This window comes from Elaeis guineensis, chromosome 12 (assembly GCF_000442705.2).
Source record: "Elaeis guineensis isolate ETL-2024a chromosome 12, EG11, whole genome shotgun sequence".
Lineage (NCBI taxonomy): Eukaryota > Viridiplantae > Streptophyta > Magnoliopsida > Arecales > Arecaceae > Elaeis > Elaeis guineensis.
The window spans coordinates 4,010,880-4,036,681 of NC_026004.2; the positions used below are offsets into that span (position 1 = coordinate 4,010,880).

The 25,802-nt window shown below is 39.7% G+C and overlaps 2 protein-coding genes across 2 annotated transcripts; one reads left to right on the forward strand and one right to left on the reverse strand.

The window, feature by feature from the left end:
- Positions 1–480: 480 nt before the first annotated feature.
- Positions 481–10,642, forward strand: LOC105055580 (BEL1-like homeodomain protein 8). Its single transcript, XM_010937440.4, has 5 exons — positions 481–685; positions 1,547–2,911; positions 8,066–8,466; positions 8,633–8,693; positions 9,892–10,642. Exons 2-5 carry the CDS (start codon positions 1,640–1,642, stop codon positions 10,363–10,365), a joined length of 2,208 nt encoding a protein of 735 aa, XP_010935742.1. The 5' UTR covers positions 481–685; positions 1,547–1,639; the 3' UTR covers positions 10,366–10,642.
- An 8,802-nt stretch (positions 10,643–19,444) lies between these two features.
- Positions 19,445–22,534, reverse strand: LOC105055581 (inorganic phosphate transporter 1-4). Its single transcript, XM_010937441.4, has 2 exons — positions 22,382–22,534; positions 19,445–21,544 (listed from the first exon to the last, which is right to left on the reverse strand). Exon 2 carries the CDS (start codon positions 21,479–21,481, stop codon positions 19,859–19,861), a length of 1,623 nt encoding a protein of 540 aa, XP_010935743.1. The 5' UTR covers positions 21,482–21,544; positions 22,382–22,534; the 3' UTR covers positions 19,445–19,858.
- Between the last annotated feature and the right edge of the window lie 3,268 nt (positions 22,535–25,802).

The window sequence follows — 25,802 nt, forward strand, 5'->3', positions numbered from 1 at the left end:
AAGAAAAAAAAAAAGGGATGGGAGATAAAATTGAGAGGAACCGTACGTGTACGCAGGTCTGACATCTGGGGGTCATCGGTAATCGGTAAAACCATTCCCGCCCCAAGCAAAAGATCTGGCGGTAGCCGGAGGAAACAGCAAGACCCGCCCCCCGCCTGGGGTCTGGTGACCGCCCCGGTAATCCCGGCGCCAGGTCTGACGTCACCTTCTCCCCAGCACCGTACGGTCTCCTCCCACCCCACCGAGACCCCGCCTAACCGGTCCAATCGAAGAATGCCACGTCAGTCAGAACTGCCACCGTGGAACCGATCGGTGGCACTTCCGTCAATTAAGCAAGCTCGGGGAGATGGTTTCCATTATCTTCCTCCCGCAAACAGCCAGTGGCACGAGCCGTAATTATCGGTTCCTGACGTGCCCGTTTGTCAAGCACTTCCCCTCTGCTCCCGGCCTTTATAAACGAGGACGGGAAAGAGGGCGAAATTTTTCTGTACCAAAAAAGAGGGCGAAAATTTTCTCAGGTCGTCGTTGAGCTGTCTAGCCGTTGCTAGTAGGCGATCGAGCTCTCGGCCCGTTAAATATAACGCCAAACGCGACGGTGGCCATAACTCTCCGACGAAACCCGGCCGAGGAATTGGCCGCCGCGGCGATTCGGAGAACCCCTAGTTCCGACGCATGTGCTCGCCAGGTAAGGGGCAAAAGATCGTCGATTTATTTATTTATTTTTTCGTTGAGTTTGGGGAAATCCCGTAGGTTTCTTCTTTTCGTAAATCGCAATCTTAGCCGTCGATTCGTCCAATAATCGTGGTTCTCGAGAATAATAATAATAGTGATAATAATAATCTACCGCGGCTTGGAACGGAGACTTAACGGCATGAAGTAACGGCTGATGAATAATATTTGGGGCTGGGAAGCAAGAGAGAATACTTTTGTGCGGTGGGTCGCAATCTTTGGGGCTCCTTTATTTTTCCTTTTGGGATAACTTTTCGTCTTTCAAAAAAGCGGTTTATTCTCCGCGCTTTGTTCTCTGGTTCGTGTTGTTTACCCTCCCTTCCTCTACAGTACTAAAAGCCAAAAAGATAAAAGAAACTGTCAGCAAAATACGTTACCTGTTGAACATTTTTGCATGCATAAGGTATAATATACAAAAATAAAAGAAATACGAGAATAGTTTACTTTTTGTTAATTATAGAAGAAGATAGTCGGAGATGCACACAGTGAAGACCCCATAAAGGAGTTTGGTCTGCGTTCTCTATCCACTGCCTTTCTCTTCGGCTTATTTTATACATTTTAAGTGGTGTCGTGAGCTAGGTCTCAGTAAGGCATATAGCTTTCACGCCTTTTGCTCTTGACCTCTCCGCCTCCTCTCCCCCCTCTCTCTCTCTCCCCCCCCCCCCCCCCCCCCCCCCCCCCCCGGGTGGTTCATCTTCTCTCCTTGCTTCAAAATCCTCGCAACTCCTCTTCCTTCCCTGATATTCTGCTTTGTTTCCTTCTTGTTTACATATGCGTGTTCTATCTTCACTTAACAATCCGATCCTGGTTTGTATAGAAGAAAAAAAAAGAAAGAATGATGTCTCCATCATTTAAAATTATCGCGAGGCACCAGGAAACCTGCTGCTGCTAGAGAGAATCTCAAGGGAGGATGCAGGACTCGCAAAATTGGCTTCTCGGGATGAACAGCTTCCGGCCCGAATCCGAAGCCCACGTCGCTCAACAGAGCCGCCGCGACAAGCTCCGGGTCCAGCACATCGACCCGATCCCCGATCTCGTCCAGGTCCGGGACGTCTATGACCCGGCCTTGTTCTCATCCTCGGCGCACATCCATAATTTACCGTTGGGCGGCGCCGAAACCTCGATTACGAACCCGTCGCCGTCCAGCTTTCAGGAAACGCCCGGCCATCTCGCCCGCGCCAGCGATCCCCGGGGACCGTGCGTCTGGCGAGCGCAGCAGCCCAGCTGCGACTGGATCGTTGCGAGCCCCGCACCGATGACAAACAGTTTGGCTTCACCCGGTGCCTCCCACTTCAAGCCCGGCTTCTCGTCGTATCCGGATGCATCCACGGAGCTTTCAAGCCAAGAGAACCACGAGCAGCAGTGCGGGGACTTGCACTTCCCCTCTTCTCAATTCCACCACCCCGCTCTCCAAGACGTGGTTACCTCCGTGGGCGACCATGGCCTTGAACTGCCGTCCGTTCGCGAGCCCGGTCAGCCAGGCTCGTGGGTCGACAGTGGAAACGAATTGCTGCTTCTGCCGAGCTTCGCTGAGCAGCCGAACACAGTGTGGGTGAGCCGGCAGCCTCCACAGTGGAATGGGGAAGGAGGGTTTACAAGGGGCAAAGTCGAAGAGGGGTTTACCACCGTTGGGAGTGAGGGAGGGGCGCAAGGTCTGTCGTTGACCCTCTCGTCGAACCCGGCGTCGGAGCTCCATGTGGCTCAGCTGGAAGAGAGGTTCGGACTACCAAGTTCGAGGGCGAGTGGCGCCGGGCAGTCCTGCCCGTACCCCAGGTTCTCGATGGGTGATAGAGGTTATGGGGGCTCGCTTCAGGGTATGGTGAGCTCGCCGGTGGCGGAAACTCGTAGGGCCGTGGGGCCGCTGGGGCCTTTTACGGGATACGCCACCATTCTGAAGAGCTCCAGGTTCTTGAAGCCGGCTCAGCAGCTGCTGGACGAATTTTGCAGCGCTGTGAAGCAGTGTCATGTGGGTGGCAGCAGTTGTGGGGTTTCGAGTGCCAATTGTGATGGTGTGGTAGCCGGTGAGAAAGAGAACAGCGCAAGGGGAGGGAGTTCGGCGGTGTCGTCGTCGTCCACGTTTCATGGTTCTTCGACGGAAGCTGCTGTGGGTGGCGAGGCGGCTCAAATTCATCGCCCCGAGATGCAGCAGAAGAAGGCGAAGCTCTTGTACATGCTGGGAGAGGTTAGTTTTATATGAGATAATAATGCTTGCTTTATGTGTGTTAATTGTTATTATCTGCTCCATGCTACTTGTTGATTTCTTAGTCAAATTGTCTTTTAGAAGTAAGCTTAACTTTTCTGCATGTCAAATCAGTGACTTTATGTTTGTTGATATCGTCAGATTGCTTGCAGCAGTGTATATAGCATTTTCTATACTGGTGGTTCGGATTTCATTGATGATTTTTCTCATACCTATTCATATCTGCCTTTTGAACAAGGATATGAATGACAAATTGCTGTTGCTGAATTGAAATGATCATCTTTGGGATACCTTGGTTGATAAAGCATCATATGGTTGATTGATCTGAATCTTTTTTGTTCACACTTTAATGACCGCTACTACACTTTGAATCATTTACGTGATCTTTAAGGCTGAGTTGACACATAAGTTGTTTATGTGGAGAGGACCCAAGCCATCTTGTAGCAGTGGTGGGGATAAAAACTTCTTCTAAACTAATAGAAGCACGCATCCTTTTTCCTTCTCTTCCATATCTGGTAAACTAATAGACGACCTATAAATTTGAGTCAATTCTCTCCCAGCAGATTGAAATGTCTAATGATGTTAGAGAAATTCGGTGTTAAATTGGTTGACAGGATCTCCAAATTTTATGAAGAAAAAAATAATAGAAAATCATGTTAAATTTTAGTGTGCATGTGGACTATATGATTTCAAGTACGACCATAAATGTCAGATACATTCGAAGTGCCCATTTGTATACTATGATGTGCTGTTAAATTATTTGATTCTTGCACTTTTCTTATTTTCTTTAACATGCCCATTTTATTTTATTTAAAACCATAGCCACATTAACTGAGAGCTTGGGCATTTTCTGTAGGATATGTGCTTACAACTTAGGAGTTTGGATTTCTACCGGTGTTAAAGCATGCATATGCCCTAATTTTTTTGTAAGTAAAAAAAATTTTACTTTCAAAAGACAAAAGGGCAGGCGAGTTAACCTTCTTTGGGAAAATAATATTCTCATATGTTAGGCCTTGTTCATCTAGACCATAAGGTTCTTCACAACCCATGTAATTCAATATTGATTTCAATTTTGTCAATTTGGTGAATAGGGGGCAACAATTTGTTAATTTGGTTTCTTTTGCTATCTACTGGTTATATTCCTCTAGTGTTTCTCTCTGATGTCTTATATGTGTTCCCTTTTATCTTAAATTTTTAGTCTGTTGGATGCTCTCGGACTACTCGATTTATAATCACGAACTTCCATCATGCTGCACACAATCCTTTATACATCACCACATTCATCATTAGAATTAGCCTTTTCAAAAGTTTTTGGCAGACATGCAGGTCTTCTTGACTCTTCCGTCAAATTCTGAAACAATTTTTAGAGATCTTTTGCAAAGGTTCTTGTATTAATTTCCTGACGAGTTCCAGTCTGCAGAGTTTAAGTTGATAGAAATATACAGTCAGAAGCATTCAAACAAGTAAAAATTTTTAAAAGCCTTCTCACACTTAAAGTCATGAGCTCCATCAGGTTTGAATATGAGGTTGTCCTTACCTTCCTGTAATACTATTATTAAAATGGGATGGTAGTGCAACTCTGGTCGGTTGCTGTTATGCTAAATTAGCACTACAATTGTGGCATTTCATGTTTCAAAGAGGACAGAGCTATAACTTTTATCTGCCATGGTTATAAGTGAACCTTTTCAAATTTGTCACTCATGCGGTATATTTTTTCTGTCAAGAAAATGGTTTTGGTATTTCAATTACCACTTGATATATCTCTCATAAAAAAAATGTGATGCAACCTTAATGCATGCATGCATGCATTTGGTTACGTAGTGACACTTGACGTTGACCTTGTAGTGTCAGGTGGGCTTTTCTTTTAAAATATTATTATTATTTTAGACTGCAGTTTTTGGGTCATGAAGACCTTTCGGCATTATGCAACAGGACACGTCGTGGTTTATTGTTGCTTGGACATATATAAGCATGTCTTCTTTGAGACAGACTATCTTATCTTATAGATGGAGCAGGATGGCTGTTATCTCCCTTTGTAGGTTTATACATTCCCTTATGCATAGAGCCTATCTTAAGCATGATGAACATGATTGATGGTGAAAGGATTGAGTGAAGAGCATTGATAGGAGCATGAATTCATCATTAATTATGAGGCTTCATGTCGAATCTAGTAGCAACTGCAAAATTATCAAGTTTTAGATGCAGGAAGCGATCAAAATTGCCAACCAAAATGATTTTCTAGGATTAGGAGTGATTGGTTTAAGAATTTGACTCAAGCTAAGTGAATTCACAGGTTACTTTCTGAAGCAAAATTTGTGAGCGAAGTTCTTTAGTTGAGGACATTTCTAGCAAGTGAAGTTGCCATCTTCAGATGGAATTTGACTTCACGTTCTTCATTTTTGCATGTCCATATGGAATGCATCATAATATACTGAGAATTGTACATTTTCAAATAGGCTTTTCATGAAATTCAACAGAATATTTCACATGGTAAATTGTGGGTGGAAAATATGAGATACCATTTATGTGTACTTAGACCTGGCTAAGTGAGCAACCTGTCACTTTTTAGGTATTGCATCTGCTTTGTTCTTGATAGTTACCAAAAAGGCTAGTTCTGCCAGAATGATTATTAAGGTAAATGTAGAGAAAATTATTTTCATAAATGAAAATTAAATGATAGATTCAAAGATGTACTAGAGGGGCTACATAAAGGTGGGTATTGTTACTGTCGTTTATGCCTGCCCTTTTTTAAAAATAACCAGAGAAATAAGTGAATAACCTGGCATTTTTTATGCAAGTTGATGAACTAAGCACAAATTCATCTGACATGGTGAAATTTCACTCTGAGACCAGTCAAACCACCAAAACAAAACACTGATTCGAATTTTTTATTATGTAATAACATATGAATGCTGGGTACATTCTGTTTTATGGTTTAATAATTGAAATTATAATTTGTTTAATATTTTATGAGTTCAAATTTTTTACTCCTATGGTGTGAGAAGTACTTCAACAAGAATATGCTATAATAAAGTATTAAATGAGTTTGGCAAATGATTTTTACTCCAGGCTAAATGAGTACTTTAACTGGTATAGTTGCTAACAAAAACAAAAAATATAAGGCCATGCTGGTTTGGCTATCTATATACTGACATTTTGTAGTACTAATTGTTGAAATATCCCATTCAAGATTTGGTTTTATTACGTATTAAATTGAATCCACAAGCATCTGGTATATGTTATGGATTGACTTATGGAAGGTTTACCAGTGATGATCTTTTTTATTTTTTTTTTGGCAAAAGGAGAGGATGGGGGGAATAATGAATAACTGAACACATTAAAACAAGCTTATTAAGGAGAGCTTTTCATGCAATAAAATAGGTTGTTCCTATTGTTGTCAAACCAGGTTTCGTGTTACTTTTTATTGGTGCTCTTGAAACATTTTGTTTGATGTATTGGTCTCATATACATTTTCAAACTCTTGATTGATTCTGGTTCTTTTGTAGAAGTGAAAAATTAGACAACCAATTCAAATCTCTTAAAAAGTCTTGTAGTAAAGCTGTCTTAAATAAAATGCAGTTATTTGAGATGGTAAGTTTTGTTTACAAACATTGTTTGTTAATTAATATGCTAAATTTCCTTGGTGTGAGGTTGATTGCCATCATCAGGGTGATTTACCTTGGGATGCAAAGGCGTGTAATATGTAACACTATTGTGTGATATGGTTTTTGTTAGAGGGTGAGAATTTGAAACATCGATTTCAATCTGTTTTCACGCAATGGTGAATCTGATAAGGATAGCAGATTATGCATTTGTATAGTAATTCCCCCCTTCTCATGATGTATGACCACCTTCTAGTTAATTTTCCCTAGTTTATTTATTTATTCTAACTCCTCGCCTCTAGAAATTCAATGTGCATTTAAATGGTTAGCATATCAAGTTTCTTGTAGAACATGCTTGGAAAATTTGTTAGTTTTTAAGGTGAGCATAGCCGAGTTCAGAATGATGATTTGGTTGCATGGATAAGAGGGAAAGAAAGAAATAGACAAGAGAATAGTAATGGAGGGTGGCTGATGTTTACTCCGAAAATTGGTTTTTTTTTTTAATGGAAATTTACTCTGAAAATTGAGAAGGGAATAGAAGAGGTTTAAGCTTATGAATTGCATTAATAAAGGTGGAATTGATGTAGAACTAATTACTGGCATGATATAGTCGTCTGCTGTGGAGACTAGACACAAATGTGGTGGAGGATTAGGTATGTGGAAGTCCTAAAAAAAGGAGAATGTATGCTGGATGGAGGTTCTGAAGATTGATTCATGCTGATAATGAAAATTTGCTTTCTGTAGTCCAGATTGACCAAGAAGCATTCATAACTAATGGTATAGTTAAAATGTGAGGTAGCAGGCTACTGTTGTCCTTAGAAAACTAATATATAGGTGATGAGTTATAATGATTATTGGTTATTGTTAGATTTCTACACGTTCATGCTTGTTTATATTAATCACTTTTTACTGATAAAGTCTCCAAAATGCTCCTATGCTATTAATATAAGCTTGGTTATCGTAGATATGACTTTTTTTAATTTTTTTTTTTTTTTTAAGTCTATGATATTTGTGACTATATGGTTCCAATTGTATCGAGAGCATGCTGCATGCAATATTTTCAAGAACTATAGAACTTACCATCTCAAGATGCCTATCAGGCATTAGAGTTTGATTGAAACTTCCAATTAAAGTTATTCTTGATTGATCAGCGGGCAGTTGCAGTTTATGTTTTCTTCAAGAGAGCTCAATGTGTTTAAAAGTATATTGTTCTAATGGTATGCTGTGTCATGTATGGTTTTTGAGATGCTATTCAGTTCATCATGACATGACAGCTCTAGTTATTGTTGATTGGAATTTTTAATTGCTTTTATTTGATACCATGAGATATCCCTATCTTATGATGCTGGTCAAAATCAATATGGTGTTTCAATTATTTATATTTTTGAGTGGGCCAGCTTATTTAATGTAGGAGTTTCTGATCTCTCCCTCCCTCTCTCTCTCTCATGTCCATTATTATTGTTTTTTTCGGCTTCCCTATATGTGGCAATCAGTCAATGCAATTTATTTAGCCTAAGCTCACTTATTTGTGAAGGTATGCAGAAGGTACAAGCAGTACCACCAACAAATGCAAATGGTGGTCTCCGCTTTCGACTCTGTAGCAGGCCTCAGCTCTGCCACGCCCTACACTTCATTAGCCCTCAAGTCTGTTTCGAAGCACTTCCGGTGCATCAAAAATGCTATATCTGATCAGCTCCAGCACATCAGCAAAGTGCTGGGAGAGGAGTTCATCAAATCACCTTGTTCCAGTAGAGGTGAAACGACGATGACCCCAAAGTTAAAGTACGTGGACCAGAGCCTCCGGAAACAAAAGGCAGGTGAGAACAGCTTAGGCTTTGTGGATCAGAACCAGCCGGTGTGGAGGCCTCAGAGGGGCCTACCCGAGCGTGCTGTGGCTGTTTTGAGGGCCTGGTTGTTCGACCATTTCCTTCATCCGTGAGTCTACTGCACTTCGATTCTATATGTCTGGATCTCATAATTGTGTGAATCTTTGATTTTTCTATTGCTTCCTTCGCTTGGTACATATGCTATTACTATCATTAATGCATGCATGGTGTTTTGGGTGGGAAAGGGACCACTCATGCATGTTCTATGTCTCCAGGTATCCGACTGATACGGACAAGCACATGTTAGCGACCCAAACTGGTCTGTCACGGAACCAGGTAACTTTCTCAGACCCCCATATTTCATTCTCTTCTGATATAGCATTAGGAAGGGAAGATGAATGGATCCCTCCAATGATGTCACCTGCAACCAGATATTTGGAATGGGCTGAGTTGCAGGGGTGGTCAATTTTCAGTGCATTTTAATCTGATGATGGGAAACAGGTTGGATGTTAATGAATTCTTAGCATGGAACTTTGAAGTTTGGACCAAGTCAGGCTGAGTCAATCTCTGTTTCATCTATCATGCAGCTGACTGTGTGGTTGTGTCAGAATTGGTCTATACAGCAGGGTCCAAGTGGTCAGTTGGACCAATAAATAAAATAATTATTCTTTGTTAGTACTGACGGAATGCTTACTTACCTCCGCGTTGTGTGGACCAATCACCATTGAACCCCAGAGGAATTGACGGTAGCTGCAAAGTATTTGGTTTGATCCACCCTATATTGAACTAGGTTTTTCAACCGATCTAGCTAGGTATTATGGGTCAATCTTGGCACCAGCTTGTAGGACCCATACTCTATTCATGGCCAACTTTTTGACCATGACCTAGTCTGTAGAAGACCCATACTTCCATGATTTCTAGAATGATTGGTTTCAGCTTTCATTTGAAAAAAAAGACCTATTTTGTAACTGTAAACTGCTGTCTGTCCGACCCACATCTGTTGCTAAGTTGGTTTGATTCGCCCCACACGTGAAGAGTCAGCTTATAAGAGTCAAATTTTGACCAGTGTGGACTCTGACAGTCTCCTGTCGTGCAGTCAAAAATTGACTCACTTAATCCCATGTGAATAAAGCTGACACATGATGGCCTTGCATGCGTGATGGCAGGGGACTGGTCTCCAGTACTGCTAATAACACCGTACGTCTCCCATGAAATAGTAGAAAACACTGTCTCAATGCGATCTCATGCAACATCCACTGCTACTTTGTATGGGGGCAGGACCTTAGTCAGACTGTCTGAGCTATGGACTCATGATCTGATAGAGCCTGGGTTTTTTGTGGCCTTCACACCATGTGGCTTCCTCATGGCCATATGGTGATCGTTCCACGTGGTAGGGACGACTCCTTTAAATTTTGACATGACTGCAATATGAAGTAGATTATTTGTCACCTACCGTTTGGAGGGTGTTTGGATCTCAAATATTTTTGGTGCCTGATATCTTTTGCTTGCGCTGGTGCTTTTACCCTTCATGCAGGTCTCCAACTGGTTCATTAATGCCCGGGTACGACTATGGAAGCCCATGGTTGAAGAGATCCACATGCTTGAGACCAAAGGGATGAATGGGATGGACCTAAACTCTGGGAACAGAAACGGCGGGACCAAGCCACCCATTGCTGATGCAGGGCGGCCTTCTAACGGGCAAATGGCGGAAGGCCAGTGCAACAAGCCATTGGATTGTTCCTCTATGGAGCCTGTGTTGAATGATGGGGGTACCCAGAGCACGGAGCCCTGGCATTGTGAGAAGAGATCGAGGATGGATGAGTGCGGAATTCCGACGAGCATGGATGGGAACTTGATAAGCTTTGGAACGTACCACAGTGCCATGGACGTTGGAGGGCTTGGAGCGGTGTCTCTCACGTTGGGCCTCAGGCACGAGGATGGGCAGCAGCAGCAGCAGCAGCAGATGAGACACTTTGGAAGTCAGATGCTGCATGACTTCGTGGGTTGATTGGTCTTCTTACTTTGCTGGGATTGGCTGGTTGCTAGTGTCAGAGATGATGCTGAGGAGCCGCGATGGAAAGGCCGGGGTGAACATTGTATCGTAGGTTAAGGGAAATGGTCCGTTGTACGATTTGTAATGCTGCTTTGCCTTCGGTGGCATACTGCAAGTGGCCAAAGTTTTGGTGGCTTATAATGACTGTCTGATTAACTTCTGTTGCAAAATGTTGTTCCATTAATTAATATTGAAGGCTCTTAAACTACATCTTTTGAAGACTTTTGTCACCCGCGCGTGCGGGGCACATGAGGGTGCTTTTGTGCATGAAAGTATAGCAGTATGCAGGGCGCATGGTTGAGTTAGAGAATGGCAAGTTTGGGGTGATGTCAAGCATATTTATTGGATTGGAATCAGCCATGATCATCATTATGTTGGTGAGGCTGACCGTGGTGGATGGCTTAACTCTTTCATTCAAGTATTATTGATGCATTTTGTGCTGTTTATATGGTTAAACACCCTAGAGGATGGCTAACTCTTTCATTCAAGTACTATTGATGCATTTTGTGCTGTTTATATGGTTAAATACCCCAGACCAATGTGTCACAGAGGAAGCCTTTGTGCACCTGTATTCAATCATATTTAAATATATAATTATTATTTTTTAATATATATTTAATATTTTAATTTTATTTTTTTATTTGAAATTTTGAATGATAAAAATATCTTTCATTTTATGAAAAGATTATGGCATCATATAGTCGTATTATTATGATATTTTATGATCAAATTATGATTTTTTGCATACAATATGTCATAAATTTTTTTCAGAAATCATAAAGAAAGATTTTTATTATTAAAAATTTATAAAATTTTTAAATGATGAAAATGCATCTCCTTTCCTTATGATATTCTATGTAGAAAGCGATAATTAGACTGTAAGATATCATCATATGGGCATGGGATATTATAATTTTTTCAGAAGAAGAAGGATATTTTCATCATTCAAAATTTTAACTGAAAAAGTAATCTGCAAGCAATAAATATGCGTAGAAAAGTGGAAGCTATGTGGCCCAATCGGATGGAGCGGTGTATTTTTTTTTATATTGATGCGGTGTATAAAGAATTACTTATGTGTCATGTTTCTTTGTGAAAAAACAAAAAGAAAAAATGTCAATTCAAGTTAAAAGCTCGGCTCCATCCGTCTGTATCATGATCTTTAGAAGTCAGCAAAATTCTTTGTACGCTGTCTGCAGTGTAAAAAATTCGACATGGAGCACATCTTTTTGTCCGAATGGATCACATAGCCACTGCTTTCCAACACACATTTAATGTCCACAGTTTTATATTTTCGTTTGAAATTTTGAATGACGATAATGCCTCTTTTCTTTCTGAAAAATTATAATATCTTATGTCGATATTATGACATCCTGTATTGAAATTATGATTTCTTGCATAGGATGTCCTAATTTTTTACAGAATATTTTAATTTTGATAGGAGCATTTTTGTCACTCAAAATTTTATATAAAATTTTTTAATGATGAAAATAATTTTCTTTTTATAACATTCCGTGCAATAATTATGACATACTGTACAGAAAATTATAATTTTAACATATGATATTATAATATCGATATAAAATATCATAATTTTTTTTAAAAAAAATATTTTTATCATTTAAAATTTTAAAATCATCCTCAATTCCGCATCATACGGATGATAGCGATGCGCGACTTGCCCACCCAGCAGGTTCAGTGAATCTCTCTTGATGGGCCCAGTGCAGGTCCATTTCAGCTCAGGAATGGGGGCTCTGGCTTTACCACACACATCGGCTAAGATGGGCCTGGGGCATTCTATTTCGGGCATTCTATGTCATGATTGGGCTGGTGAATTTTTTTAAGGCCAGTTGAGCTGGGGCCTGGAGTCATGTTGGCTTGATACAAGGCCTTCGCAAAGACGGGTTGCCCTTCTTCTACCCAGACCTAATCAGAAACGGAGTAAATTCTCTGGTGTTTGAACGTAGGATCTGAGAAAAAGATCATTATGAGAGAGAATCCAATTCTTGCCCATGGAATTTTTTTCATAGACGGATTTGTTCTTGCTTTATTTGGTCCACAAACAGCTCAAGCACACCCACAAGAGTCCAGCCGAGAACATAAGCCAGAGTGTGTTATTTTCATTCCAATACTGTTTTTCCATCTTTTCAAAATATTTTCCCACTATTTAAGCATCTTCGCACAGAGCAATCAGCTTTCAATTTTGTCATAATAAAAACAGACCTAGTAGAGTCAACAAGCATTTCATAAAGCATCAATTGTTTGCTAGTGTATTGCTGAAATGCATGAATTATTATAACTTTATGGGACCTTACCTGAAGGAGAAGCTATCGATGCCATCCATGATCTTTGGGATCAATCTGCTGCAATTACAGGAAGAAACTGAGCTGGATGTGCTCCTCCCTATCCACAAGCAGCATATTGATTTTCCAATTCTAACTTCAAGTATTTTCGACAAGGACTTCACAAAGTCTCAGATGAGTTGGAGTCCAAATTCGTAGAGTATGTCCTTTTATGATATGCCTCATTCATTAGAGACGGTAAATGGATTGAGTTGACTCATAATCCGATATGATCCGATCTGCATAAATGCGATCCAAATCATTTTAAAGGACTCATGGATTTGGATCGGATTCTAAAATAGAACATGTTCCATTTTTTGGGTCAAATCTGGATTTATTGAATCTGAACCCGACCTGATCCAAACCATAGAGTATTTTGGGTTGATTTGGATCTTGAGATAAATAATTTGACCTGACTCGAATCCAATATATGACCCGATCATGATTACCTTTTTTGGTTTCGTTCTCTTATATTTATTGAATTTTAAAGCTCTATTTCTTTTTATTTTTTTTATTTTTTTGTTTATTTTCATAATTGCAATCTTTCGGTTTTTTGGAAGATAGTTTTTTTTTAAAACTCATATTTCTGCCATTCCATCAACCTTATTCAAAGTTTTAAATATATGTCAAAAAAAAGCATGATGGAAGTAGAATTAGATATTTATTCATCTAACATTACAAAAATGACGGAAGAATACTAATTTAAAATGGATAAAATAGAACTTCCTCACTTCCTCCCACCAAAGGTTGAAAAAGAGCCAAGATTCTATTGATCAAAGATTGTTGGCCGCCATTATTAGCTTTTCAAATTATGTCAAATATCTTGGTACTCATTTTTACATGCTTTCATTAATTGGGTCTTGATACTTATTTTAGCTTCATAGACTTCATTAAAAATATCAACAAAAATAAGAATATAAGTAGAACTAGATATAGATTAAGAACAAGCAATAGTTCAATATCTAATTGATAGTTTAAAAATTGGTGCATAAGCCAACAACAAAGAGCACACGCTGAAGAAAAATAAGTCCTCGGACGATATTGCTATATAAAATAGTGCCATGACAATCCTTATTTAATACTTATTGATCTTATTATTTATAACTTAAATCCGAACTGATCCAAATCGAACCCATATTTTATGGATCGAGGCCAAATTATACATGGACTCGATCAGACCCGATCTGAATGATCTATTAGGTCAAAAAATTTGATCATGGATTTGATCCGATCCGAATGATCTGTTGGGTCAAAAAATTTAATCATGGATCTGATCCAATCTGATTCGATCTTTTATTGGGCTGGGTTTAGATCCAATATGCATATTCGATCAAAAAATCGGATTGGATCGAGATCACTCATGACCCGACCCGAATCGACCCACTTGCACCCCTAGGTATGAGCCACATCCGGATGAGGCTTGTTGTAGCCAAGGGCTCATGGCTCGGTGGGCCTCATGATTTTATCCTTTAAGAAAAATTTTTTGTCCTCCACATTCAGTGTAGAAAAAATACACCATCCTATCTGATTAGGCTACGTAGCCATCATTTTTCTAATACACATTTAATGCCTATAGTTTCATATTTTTGTTTGAAATTTTGAATGATAAAAATACCTTTTCTCTTCTAAAAAAATTATAATATCCTGTGACCATATTATGATATCCTGCAGTCAAATTATGACTTCTTATACAGAAAGTCATAATTTGATCACAGGATGTCATAAGGGAAGGGTATTTTTGTTATTTAAAAATTTTATAAAATTTTTAATGATGAAAATATCCTTCCCTCTTTATGATTTATAGAAAAAAAATTATGACATCATGTATAGAAAATCATAATTTGATTGTAGGATGTCATAATATGACCATAGGATGTCATATTTTTTTAGAAGATGAGGGATATTTTCATCATTTAAAATTTTAAACAAAAAAGCAGAACTGTAGGTATTAAATATGCATTAAAAAGAGGTGGCTACGTGCCCAATTAGGTTGAGCGATGCTTTTTTCTATATTCGATGTGGTGTACAAAAAAAGTTTCTATCATTCAAAAGATACATCACGTGAGAAAGATAGTCCCTTCTTATATAAATCAAAGTTCTCCTTTACTCATAATCAATATGCGATTATGATATCCTCCCTTCTACACCACAACAGGATATAATTGGATAAATTCCAACATTCTCCTACCTAGCCCAATCTAATCTTCATTTTAATTATTTAAAATATTTCAAAAATTTTTAACAAAATTTTATTCTTGATCTGATAATTGAAAAATTGATGTGGATCCTTACATAAAAATTTAATTTCTACATTGGATCTACACGATATACTTGATTATAAAATAGTTATCAATATGAATCATAGTAGCAAATGCATTATCAATCAATACATGATCTTCCATACACCACAATACTAATAATACTCCATAATCAAGTTCTTTATATGAAATCTTATTTTATGAATAGACGAAACTTTATGCCTTTTCTTTAATCATCTTTATATCACATGATAAATAGCTAATCAGTATAAAATAAAATAAACTAAACTTTATTATAAAATCTAATATGACAACTTTATACATAGTGCTTAATACATATCAATCATAAAATGAGCTAATGAGCTATATGATCTCTCAAAATCTTGAGAGTGAGTCTTTTAATCAGTAGATTTATAATTATCATCTCTAAATAATATGTTTTATAGATATTATATCCTATATTCTTTCATGAAGAGCTAAGTATTTAATATCAATGTACCTATTAGTGCTTGTACTCTTTGTACTATTGAAAAATCTTACTTCAGAATTATCATAGTATATCTTTATTTATCTGATTTTACATCATTCGATCGTCCTATTGATATTTTTTTTTTGTTTATAGATCTATTTGCAATCTATTAGTGCAACCCCTTCAGGTAAGTGAACTTATTCTCAAATATGGTTGTCATTCATAGAGCCTAGCTTTTTTTTTCATGGCATCTAACCATTGTAAGGAGTCCTCTTTTAATAGCTTGTAAGAATGTCTCAGGGTCATACCCTTTTCTCCCATATTAATCAGATACACCATATAATTTGGAGGTAAGGTAGATTTCTTTATCTAGTAGATCTCCAGAGAGCAGTCTCTTGATCTATATGTAGCGATGGTTAGACAGTTGCTTTTTCGACATTAAAAATCTTATGAGGTGCAACTTGATCAAATGGTGGTTGTTGGGGTGAATCTTTGGCTCACAACTAAGTAGATGACTGACTAAAATCAATTCGGGATTCAACTGACTAAGTTTAGCATACAATTGATGATATTCAGTCGATGACTTCTTCAATGATTTATCGAACATCTTGATCCTGAAAAAATAGGGGCCGAGCAATAGTTCTTCGGCACAGGTATTAACTACGCATGATCGTGGGACACAATAATCATCCACTAATAACACATTACTCGATTTTAATGATGGTTAATAAGGTAATTGCTCAGTAAATGCAATAACTCTCGTGTTTCGAGTTTTAAGGGGCAGGAGTCACACAGTAATGGCATCCTCCACCCTATATAAAAGGAGGTAAGCAGGGGACAGGGGTAACACCTTCTAACTTAATTCTTAGTTCTCGCGCTTTGGTTCTTTCTATTATTCTCCATCTTCAGTTAACTTAAGCATCGGAAGATCTCCCGCTGGATAACTTCCAACAATCAGACTTGATTTTACAGATTTTCTACCATCTAATAACTAGATGCAACACTTCGACTCACAGTCGACTATCTCGTTGGAGATTTGTGGCAACAATGGTCATTCTCGAATATTATATCGAGGATTAATAATAGAAAACATCACTTCAGTCTACTTTTGAAGTGTAGAATTTATTTTCTTTATTTCCTCAAACACAATACTAAACCTATCTCAATTCACTTCTCTAAGGATCTATATTGTCAGGATGATTATTAAGTAATAACCTTTTAATACAAAATACTAAATATATAGTATTGAGATTGAATATTTATATCATATTTTTATCAATAGAATATGCTGTAAACATTTATTATTATAATACATACAATAGTATACTTTAATGTCGACACTATATTGAATAAAATAGCTTACAATATGACAATGGTTAAAAAAAAGTTTTTCATTTGATAAAAATAGATAGTTTATTCCAATTTTTAGATTATTTTAAAACTTATAGCAATCAAATAAAAATTGGCATGCATATCCTATGCCTTTTTTTTTTTTTTTTTTTAAGCTCAACGAAACGCCATCTAAGGGACTTATAAATAATTTATCCTTTCAAAATGTAAAATTGTTGAGTCTCCACCTACTCTATGCAAGCATGTAATAAAAAGACTTGCATGTAGACATGTGGTTAAGTTTCAATTAGGAGATCGGCTTATAAGGTAAAACTTTTGCATACCAATGTCTAGTTAAATAAGATTTATAAGGGACTTTTGAGTAATTTTTTTTTGACTTAAGTCGGCCCAGATCAGCTCATTTTGATAGTACTATATGTACTTAAGTTTCAATTAGGAGATTGGCTTATAAGGTAAAACTTTTGCATACCAATGTCCAGTTAAATAAGATTTTTGAGAGACTTTCGAGTAATTTTCCCTTGGCTTAAGTCGGCAACCGTTAGACGACTCTTTGTGAAGCCCTCCAAAACCAGTTCCTGGCAGTACGAGGCACACCTATTTTGGAAGTCGCTCACTCCCTTTCCTCTGCTCTTCTTCCGGCGTTCTCCAAAAATCTAATTCTGGGGTTTTGATAACCAGGCGAGCCAGGGTTCTTTCTTCCTCCGAATCCTTCTTCTAATGTGTAATGGCGGCGGAAGCATCTCAATCATTCGAGAAGAAGCGCCGTTATGGATAAGGGAGATGCCGATGGAAACCCAGGGCTAGGCGACCCTCTCCATCTCAGGCTTGATCCTTTCCTTTTCTTTCCTAAATCTTACCTCTTGTTGTTTTTTGTTGATTTGATTTTGATCATTTACATTAAAAAATTATTTTTTCCCATAAGATAGTGTCAATCGAGAGGAGAAGAATCTAATCTATTCTTAACTTCGAAATATTACAAACGAGATGAATTTGCTTTTAATTTTTTTTCGACTAAATTGTGCTTGGTGTGCCCCTAGCCCTACTCTAGATCTCAGTTTTCCCTAATTGTGATCCTTTGGGCTTCATGATTGATTTCAATAGCAGTTCAGCACGTCATGCTTGTAATCTTTTTTTTGTGGTTAATTGTTAGTGCAAATAATATGGTAGAGCTGGTTCTACCCTGTTGATGCTCTTAATGTACGCTCTTGGATTTTCTTTTCCCTCCCCTAAATGGAATGCGTAATCTCATTCGAAGAATACTTGTAATTTCTGTGGCCCAATTGATGTCATAACCAGCATTATTTGGAGAGCGATGACCAATAAAAAAAACCATTGCAAGATTTTGATATGAAACTTCCTTTTCTTTTATTTAATTTAATTTTTTTTTTTTTTTTTGCGGTTTTTACCCAGGCCTTTGGAAGGGGATAATATTTTATATCACCCCAGTGACTTGAATTAGATGATGTGATCATCTTGTTTGGTGTTACAAAATTACATTCAGTGATGAAGAATTCGATGATAAATTCAATGATAGCATCACTGTATAATACACTGATGCTATCACCACACATATCCTATATGATAGCACATCATCGGATAGTAGTGATATGCTGAAATTATTTTGGGACAAAAATATCTCAAGTCAGTAAATTGGAGAGAAAATAAAAATCTTCATCATCTTTTTTTATAGATACCTATCTATTAGATGTCAATTTTATTTTTATTGATAGATTTAGTTAAATGATATGAATATTTTTTATTTATTTATTAGATATCTATTTTATTTCTATAGGTAGATATGGTTAATTGGAATGGACGGATCATGCTAAATTCTTCATACTTTTTTTTTCTCATTTTATTTTGATGGACTAAATCATTCCTAATGGATAGTCCTGATATTGATGGTCAAAATTGACTGAGCCTAGTCAAATCCGATTATATATAATATTATTATAATAATTTCATCGAAATAAATATTTATAATAATAATAATAAATAAATAAATAAATATTATTATTACTACTGCTATACTTATTTGTGAGGAGTTGTGAATGAAGAATGTTTAATCAAATTGTAGAGTAATTATTATGTATTAATATATAAAATTATTTATGATATTTTATATATTATCACTATTACTATTTGATGATATATCTAATGTAGTGAAATTTTATTTTTAATAATATTTTAGTGATATATTATGGTGATCTCAATGATCATATCATCCCAATAATAATTATATCAATCGATGATATATCAAAAATGTTTTTCAGCACACGAGAGCATGCCTTACGTTATTTTTCAATACATGAATAGCAAAAAATGCGCGAAACGCACAACCAATAGATAAGCAGAGGACGTGTTTCGCGTGAATATTAGAATGGTTTTTTAAGTTTAATAGTAGTTCCTGGTACCGTGTTTCACCTATACAAAGATTTCTTAAAAGCAGGGGCCGTAGCTGGACGGACAATAATATGTTGAATTCCTTTTTGCAATATAAATGAGAAAGGTCAAAGGATGCAAACAAGTTAAAATAATAGGACCACTAGTTCCCAGAGCAACAATGTTTCACCTCCACCACGCACAAAAAGCTCTCAGAAGCAGGGGCCACAAGCAGGACACTAAAATGCCAAATACCTTTTTATTGCAGTATATATGGATGTACCTTCCACAGCAAGACAGATGATAAGCAGAAAACAATTGCAACAAAAGAACTCCACATGCACCGTACAGCTTAACCAGTAACCAACCGCGAACAGGATTAACACCAAAAAGAAGTCGACTGGAGGAACGGAAAGAGCTTACAGGTGCCTTAATTGTAACATCCCACAAAATTCTTGTGATGATGCTCTTCAACATTCGTTAGTTCTGCAAGCTCTACGACGACCAGGAAAAAAAGACAGTCAGTCCGCAACGAAGAATATTTTTTCATAACTAGATTACAAAGTCACTTGCAAGCTTCTTGATAGGATCCATGAGAGCTAAAATTCCAAGCCGAAGGAGGCACAAGGAAAACAGAATGCTGGAGCCAACTAGACCACAGGGGCGGTCCTAGTGTAACCGACAGCGACATTAGATTCTGCTGTTGGGCCCTCGTCCTCGTTCTCCCGAGACATCTCCTCTAGAGACTTCCCCTTCGACTCGGGCACCAGGAAGGTGAAGAAGAACCCCAAGAGGTTGCAGCCGGCAAGCAAGAAGAGGGAGTTCCTGACGCCGATGCCGGGAGGGTACCCATGTTCGGTTTTGGCCGGGTCGCGGTTCTGGGCCAAGTACAGAAACCCGAACGAGCCCACGATCGCACCAAGCTTCCCCGACGCCGCTGAGATCCCATGGCACGTCGACCTCAGCCTGGCCGGGAAAATCTCTGCCGGCACGATGAAGGTGGTGCTGTTGGGACCAAAGTTGGCGAAGAAGAAGGTGAACGCATACATGACGATGAAGCCAATGTGGTTGCCCGGCGTGGTCCAGTGGTCGTAGGGGATGGCGAGGCCGAGCATGAACGCCGTCATCATGAAGAACCCGATCATCTGGATCGTGAACCGGCCGATGATGTCGATGAGGCCGACGGTGAACCAGTACCCCGGGACAGTGCCGCAGAGCGCGATCAGAGTCTGGGCCCTGGCGATTCTGAACACTTCTTCGAGAGCGTTCATGGTGGCGGCCTTGGGGATCCATCCGATGGCGCTAAAGATGTCTTTTTGGAAGAGGTTCTGGCTGTAGAAGGCGATGTCGAGGAGGAACCAGGTGGTCGTGGTGCCGAGGAGGTGGAGGCCATGGCGAGCCAAGAATTTCTTCGAGAAGAGGCCAAAGGCGTTCGCCTGTTTGCCGGTCATCTGCTCGACCTTGGCCTGCTCCTCCTCGAGCTCGACCTGGAGGACTTTGGACATGTCGGCAGCAGCCTGCTTGGCGTTCTTGGCGACGAGGGCGGTGTAGCGGGCAGTCTCGGGCATCTTCATCCGCCAGTAGTAGGTGAGGGCCGCCGGGATGGCGCCAAAGATGAGAATTATGCGCCAGACATAATCGGCCTCGGGGACGGTCGAGGCTACGGGGTCGACGGCGTAGGAGGGGGCAGGGAAGTAGTTCTTGAAGGCGGCAGAGACGACGATGGCGACCATGCCACCGGCGAGGATGCCGATGCCCTGCATGGCGAAGACGGCCGCGATGAAGGCACCACGGGTCTTCTTGCTGGCGTACTCCGACATGATGGTGGCGGAGAGGGGGTAGTCGCCGCCGATGCCGAAGCCGAGCCAGAAGCGGAAGAAGCAGAGGGTGGCCATGACAGACTTAGGAGTGTGGCCGAAGGAGAGGCCGGAGGCGAGGGAGCAGAGGACCATGAGCATGAGGGTCATGCCGTAGACGCGCTTGCGGCCCATCTTGTCGCCGAGCCAGCCGAAGAAGAGCTGGCCGGAGAGGGTGCCGCAGAAGGCGACGCCGTTGACGGCAGAGGAGACGTGGGGGGGGAGGGACCCGGGGGTCGGGGAGCCGTCGACGTGGTAGTAGATGCGGCCGAGGAGCTTGGTGACGAGGGAGATGCAGAAGAGGTCGTAGGCGTCGGTGAAGAAGCCCATGCCGGCGATCACGATGGCCGTGAAGTGATACCACTGCGTCTTCGCGACGTCCAAAGCGTTCAGCACCTGGAGCTGCTCCTTTGCCATGATTGCCCTTCTTCCTCTCTCCTCTCCCCTCTTTAGACTTGCTTTAGATTAGAAGAAGAGCCCCTGAAACACATAGGAGCTCCTTTTATTTATATCTCTAGACAGAGGAGGAGGTTGAGATAAAGATCGTTCTAGCATGCTGCTACTAGAAATAAAAATGCCATAAAAATTCAATCATTCAGCTCAAACTTTTGACTGATGAGAAGCCATAAAAATCCAATATTGGATTCAAAGTCTTTATCCTTTTCCAGAGCAGAGAGTTCAATAGAAACAACCCATAAAAATGGGACAGGAGACGTAGAAAGAGATTCCATGAAGAGATACCAATATTACCCACTACAGGAATCCGTAATAGAGGTACCTCTGTTTTTTATTTAATATGTAAGTGCAACCGGGTGAGCAAGAAACGACAGCAGAATTAAAAGACGAAAAGAACAAATAGGGAATATAATTTGGGAATGCCCCACTCCACGATTCCAGGAACGAGATCAAGAACCAAGAACCTAACCCTAGATAAGAAAAAAATGTATCATATCCATGGGGAAAAGACAAAAGAATCAGTGGCAAAAAAAATATAAAAACAACGCATTCAGCGACAAAATCAACAATAACCGACAAAAAAAGAAGAAGAAATAAATAATACCGAGAGAAAAAGATGATGTTAGCATTCAAACCAAAAATCGATCCTTGTTTTGCTATACAAAGAAACATCCCGATCCTCGATCTCCAAATGACGGATTTTTCATAGCAAAAACAAAACCACAAACGGATCGTAGGCGTGAAATCAATCAGGACTCAAGATTTAAGACGAGAAAGAAAAATCAAACAAAAATGATCAAAAATAACGCAGAACGGGAGACAAGAAAAATATCTTCGAGATCGAGAATAGATGAATCTAACCTCTTCTCTGCTGGTAGTTTGAGAATGCGGTGGCCGGGAGAGTGAAAGCGCGAGAGAACGAGGGGAAGATTGATGGTGGAAGAGGAGGAGACGGGCTGAGGCGATGGGAAGTGGAGGAGGCGATGGAGGTGGATATAAATAGGGGCGCGGGAGAATCGGGCGGTGCGTGGAGCATCTCCCAGCGGAATATTCTCTCTCCATTTTAGTAGTCAAACCGTCTGCCCGCTGAGACGCGGGGGCCCACGCGTCCGGTTCCCCTCCCTCATCTTCCCCTCCCTTAACGGGATCTCCGGCAGGCTCCAGCTTGGCATCTGCTTATTTTTGCTCCTGCAACAATTTCTTATACCGTGATGGCCAACGGTCATCGTCTGATGCGTAGAACACGTACCATATTTAGTATGATGCCAGTAAAATCTGGTAGGATTCGGGTTCTATCCTTCATGCCGAAGAATGATCGATCCTTTTTTGCAGCATCAATCATTGGATAACATTGTGCACTGCTTTCAAAGCACTTTAATCTCTCTCTTTAATCTGTTTATACCGATTTCGAAGCAAATATTACGTTGGTTGTAGGATAAGGAATCATTTTTTTCAAGCGAAAGATACAGCCGGAATCCAATCTGGAAATACTATATATTAATACGATACCAATAAGATCTGGTACCAAAAATACAAACCTTGGCCATGGCTTCCTTTGTAATATTCCCCTCTTAATTCTTTTCATGGGAGAAATTCTCTCTATAATTTTATACAAAATAGTATCACGAAGATGGAATGAAACCAGTAATTTATTATAATGCATGTATACGGACCTAGATTGTTTATACCTCTAAACTCTGTATTTAACTTCTGGTACATGTATATTCTATAAAATATACATCTGCTTTTTTGTGTATCTTCTATAAAATATATTATTTATAGAAATATGGTATGAAAGAGAGGTAATATATATGAGATTTATATGTAGCCGTTTTTGAAGTGCACCAGTGATGACTTTACTAGTTTGCACATGCATCCCAAAGTCTATCATGCATTTCACCTAGACTTGGAGTGCAAAACTTTGGTATGGACATGATCTCCAACCTCATGTCATAGTTATGATGATATGGAAGACAATGACCAAGACAAGTCATAAAGTACACCTTTTTTTTAATAAAGAAGAGTCAAAATTGAGCAAAATTAAATTGTAGTGGCCTCTGAGTGATTTCACTCATATTTTTAAAATTAATTTACATGTTTATCATTTTTTCTGATAGCACGTATTCGATAAGAATATCAAAGCATATTGTTATAAGGACAAATAAACATGAAGTAACGCACGGCTTTGATATTTTAGTTCAATAGCTAAATAGGTAATTCCAAGTAGGTCGCTTGTATATTTTAAATCGATGCACCAAGAATGATCTAAAATATGACCAACCTACCTTCCTATGGTCTAAGCATGCAGCCCTTTTAATTTAAAACTCTTTTTAAGACTCAATGGAAAACCTATGGCCATCAACGTAGGTATACACATGTTCATCAATTACTAGTGATCCTCGATCCCTCTAATCAATCAATAATTGAAAATTCAACAATCGACTCCCTCCTTCAACCCCAAACAAGTAGTTCTTTTTCATTCTAATGTTTTATATAATAACATAATTACCATAGGATTCAAAACATTCGTCATGACATTATGCTAGTACTATCATCATTTATCATAATTTATTCTATATTTTATTTTTTTATGAAGATATTTTATATCTTATTTGTTTTTGCTTTAAAATAATTTGTACTACCGTTCAGGAAGATTCATGTTAGTGGCAAGCACATGAACGAAGTATGGAGGAGAGAGACTAGTCGGGCTGGAGGATCCAGTGGTCCTCCATTTTTTTTTTTTTTTTTGGTAAAAATCTAGTGGTCCTTCTTTAGTTCCTGACCCTAGAATGTGAATGAAGTAGTGATTGCACCAAGCCGCCACGTTTCCACTCCCGTACGTAATTAATAAATTGGCACTTTGAAGTGGGGGAAATTGGGGGGTGGGTGGCTTCGGTGAGCTTTTCAACGCTAGAAGAGACAGGTCATTATTATCTATCTTTGACTAAGCTTCTCGCTTGTCGTCTCTGCCCAATTTAAGTTACCACGGCATTCCACTACCAACCAAGTGTTCGGGAGTAGATGGTTTCTTTTGCAACAATGGAAGCCACAATCCATTCAAGGAGGGGGAAAAGGAAAAAACAATGGAAACCACAAATAAAACAATTGTAATTATATATTAAACGCAAGATGGAATACGCATCACTTATAGATGGGGAAAATTCAGGTGGACATTGTCTTTCAATCCAGAGGAAAATGAGGTGTTACAAAAAAGAGAGAGTGCAGTATGTTTTTCTTGGAAAAATATGACTCTTACTCTTACGTACGTAACCATTGTTGGAGGCTGCGATTTTCCATCATTGCAAATCTCAAGTGAGTAAAAAAGTTATGACCGGAAAAAATAAAATAAGAAGAAAATAGCGTTCCAATTTTTTCTTCTTGCGAAACAATGGTTGTGCATTCCTTTCCATAGATTACATTAGAGTAACATAAAATACGAGAACTCGGTTGAATGAGCAACATAGACTTTAGATGCTTGATATGCTCTCAAGTGCACACAATTAATTAAGGTGCATTCCACATCATTTTCATTTAAAAATGTTATTATTTTTTTAATTTTTTATAATCATGCCCGGTATGGTCGATTATTTTGTAAAATAAAAATGATAATAATAGTTAAAATAATGATATTAGGAGCGGAGATAGTCAAGATAATAATTGGGGAATACCCGCTGCCCGACCGACTGCCGGAGGGCCCGACCGACTGCCGGAGGGCCCGACCGACCGGAGGGCCCGACCGACTGGACGGCCCGACCGTCCGACCGCCTGACGGCCTGACCACCCCCGTTGGACGACTCCGACTGGCCGATAGGCCGACCGAACGTCGGTCGGGTCGACCGACTGACGGGAGCCACCAGCGGCTAATCGCCGACTTGGGGTATGTCGGGCGTATCCATCCCGACCGACTGAACCCGGGGGTCTGAGGCCCGACTTACATGAAGCTCGCCGACCGACCGGAGGAACCCGACGCCACTCCGCTGGCTGCCGATCTGGGGTCGGCTGACTCCTCTAACCACCGTACAGCCGCCAGACGTTGTCAGCTCTGACACGGACATGCGGCACAGTTACCTAGGGGCATTATCCCACCGAGGGCCGGGTCAACCCTGGTGATTAGACGGCCGCACGGCGACATGACGTTTTCACGGCGGCTCTGACAGCCCACGGTGAGTTGACAGTTCCTCACTTGTCCGCGCCATTAATGACGGCGCCATACCTAGCTCCACTATATATACCGGGGAAGGCCACAGTGCAAGCGGTCGATCCGCCCGTCTCTCTCACATAC

Bases quoted from the DNA above. Each gene is read 5' to 3' on its own strand.
- LOC105055580 (XM_010937440.4), top strand. From the start codon at position 1,640: ATGCAGGACTCGCAAAATTGGCTTCTCGGGATGAACAGCTTCCGGCCC. The intron at 2,912-8,065 runs GTTAGTTTTATA...TTATTTGTGAAG, and splicing joins TCTTGTACATGCTGGGAGAG to GTATGCAGAAGGTACAAGCA. The intron at 8,694-9,891 runs GTAACTTTCTCA...CCCTTCATGCAG, and splicing joins CTGGTCTGTCACGGAACCAG to GTCTCCAACTGGTTCATTAA.
- LOC105055581 (XM_010937441.4), bottom strand. From the start codon at position 21,481: ATGGCAAAGGAGCAGCTCCAGGTGCTGAACGCTTTGGACGTCGCGAAG.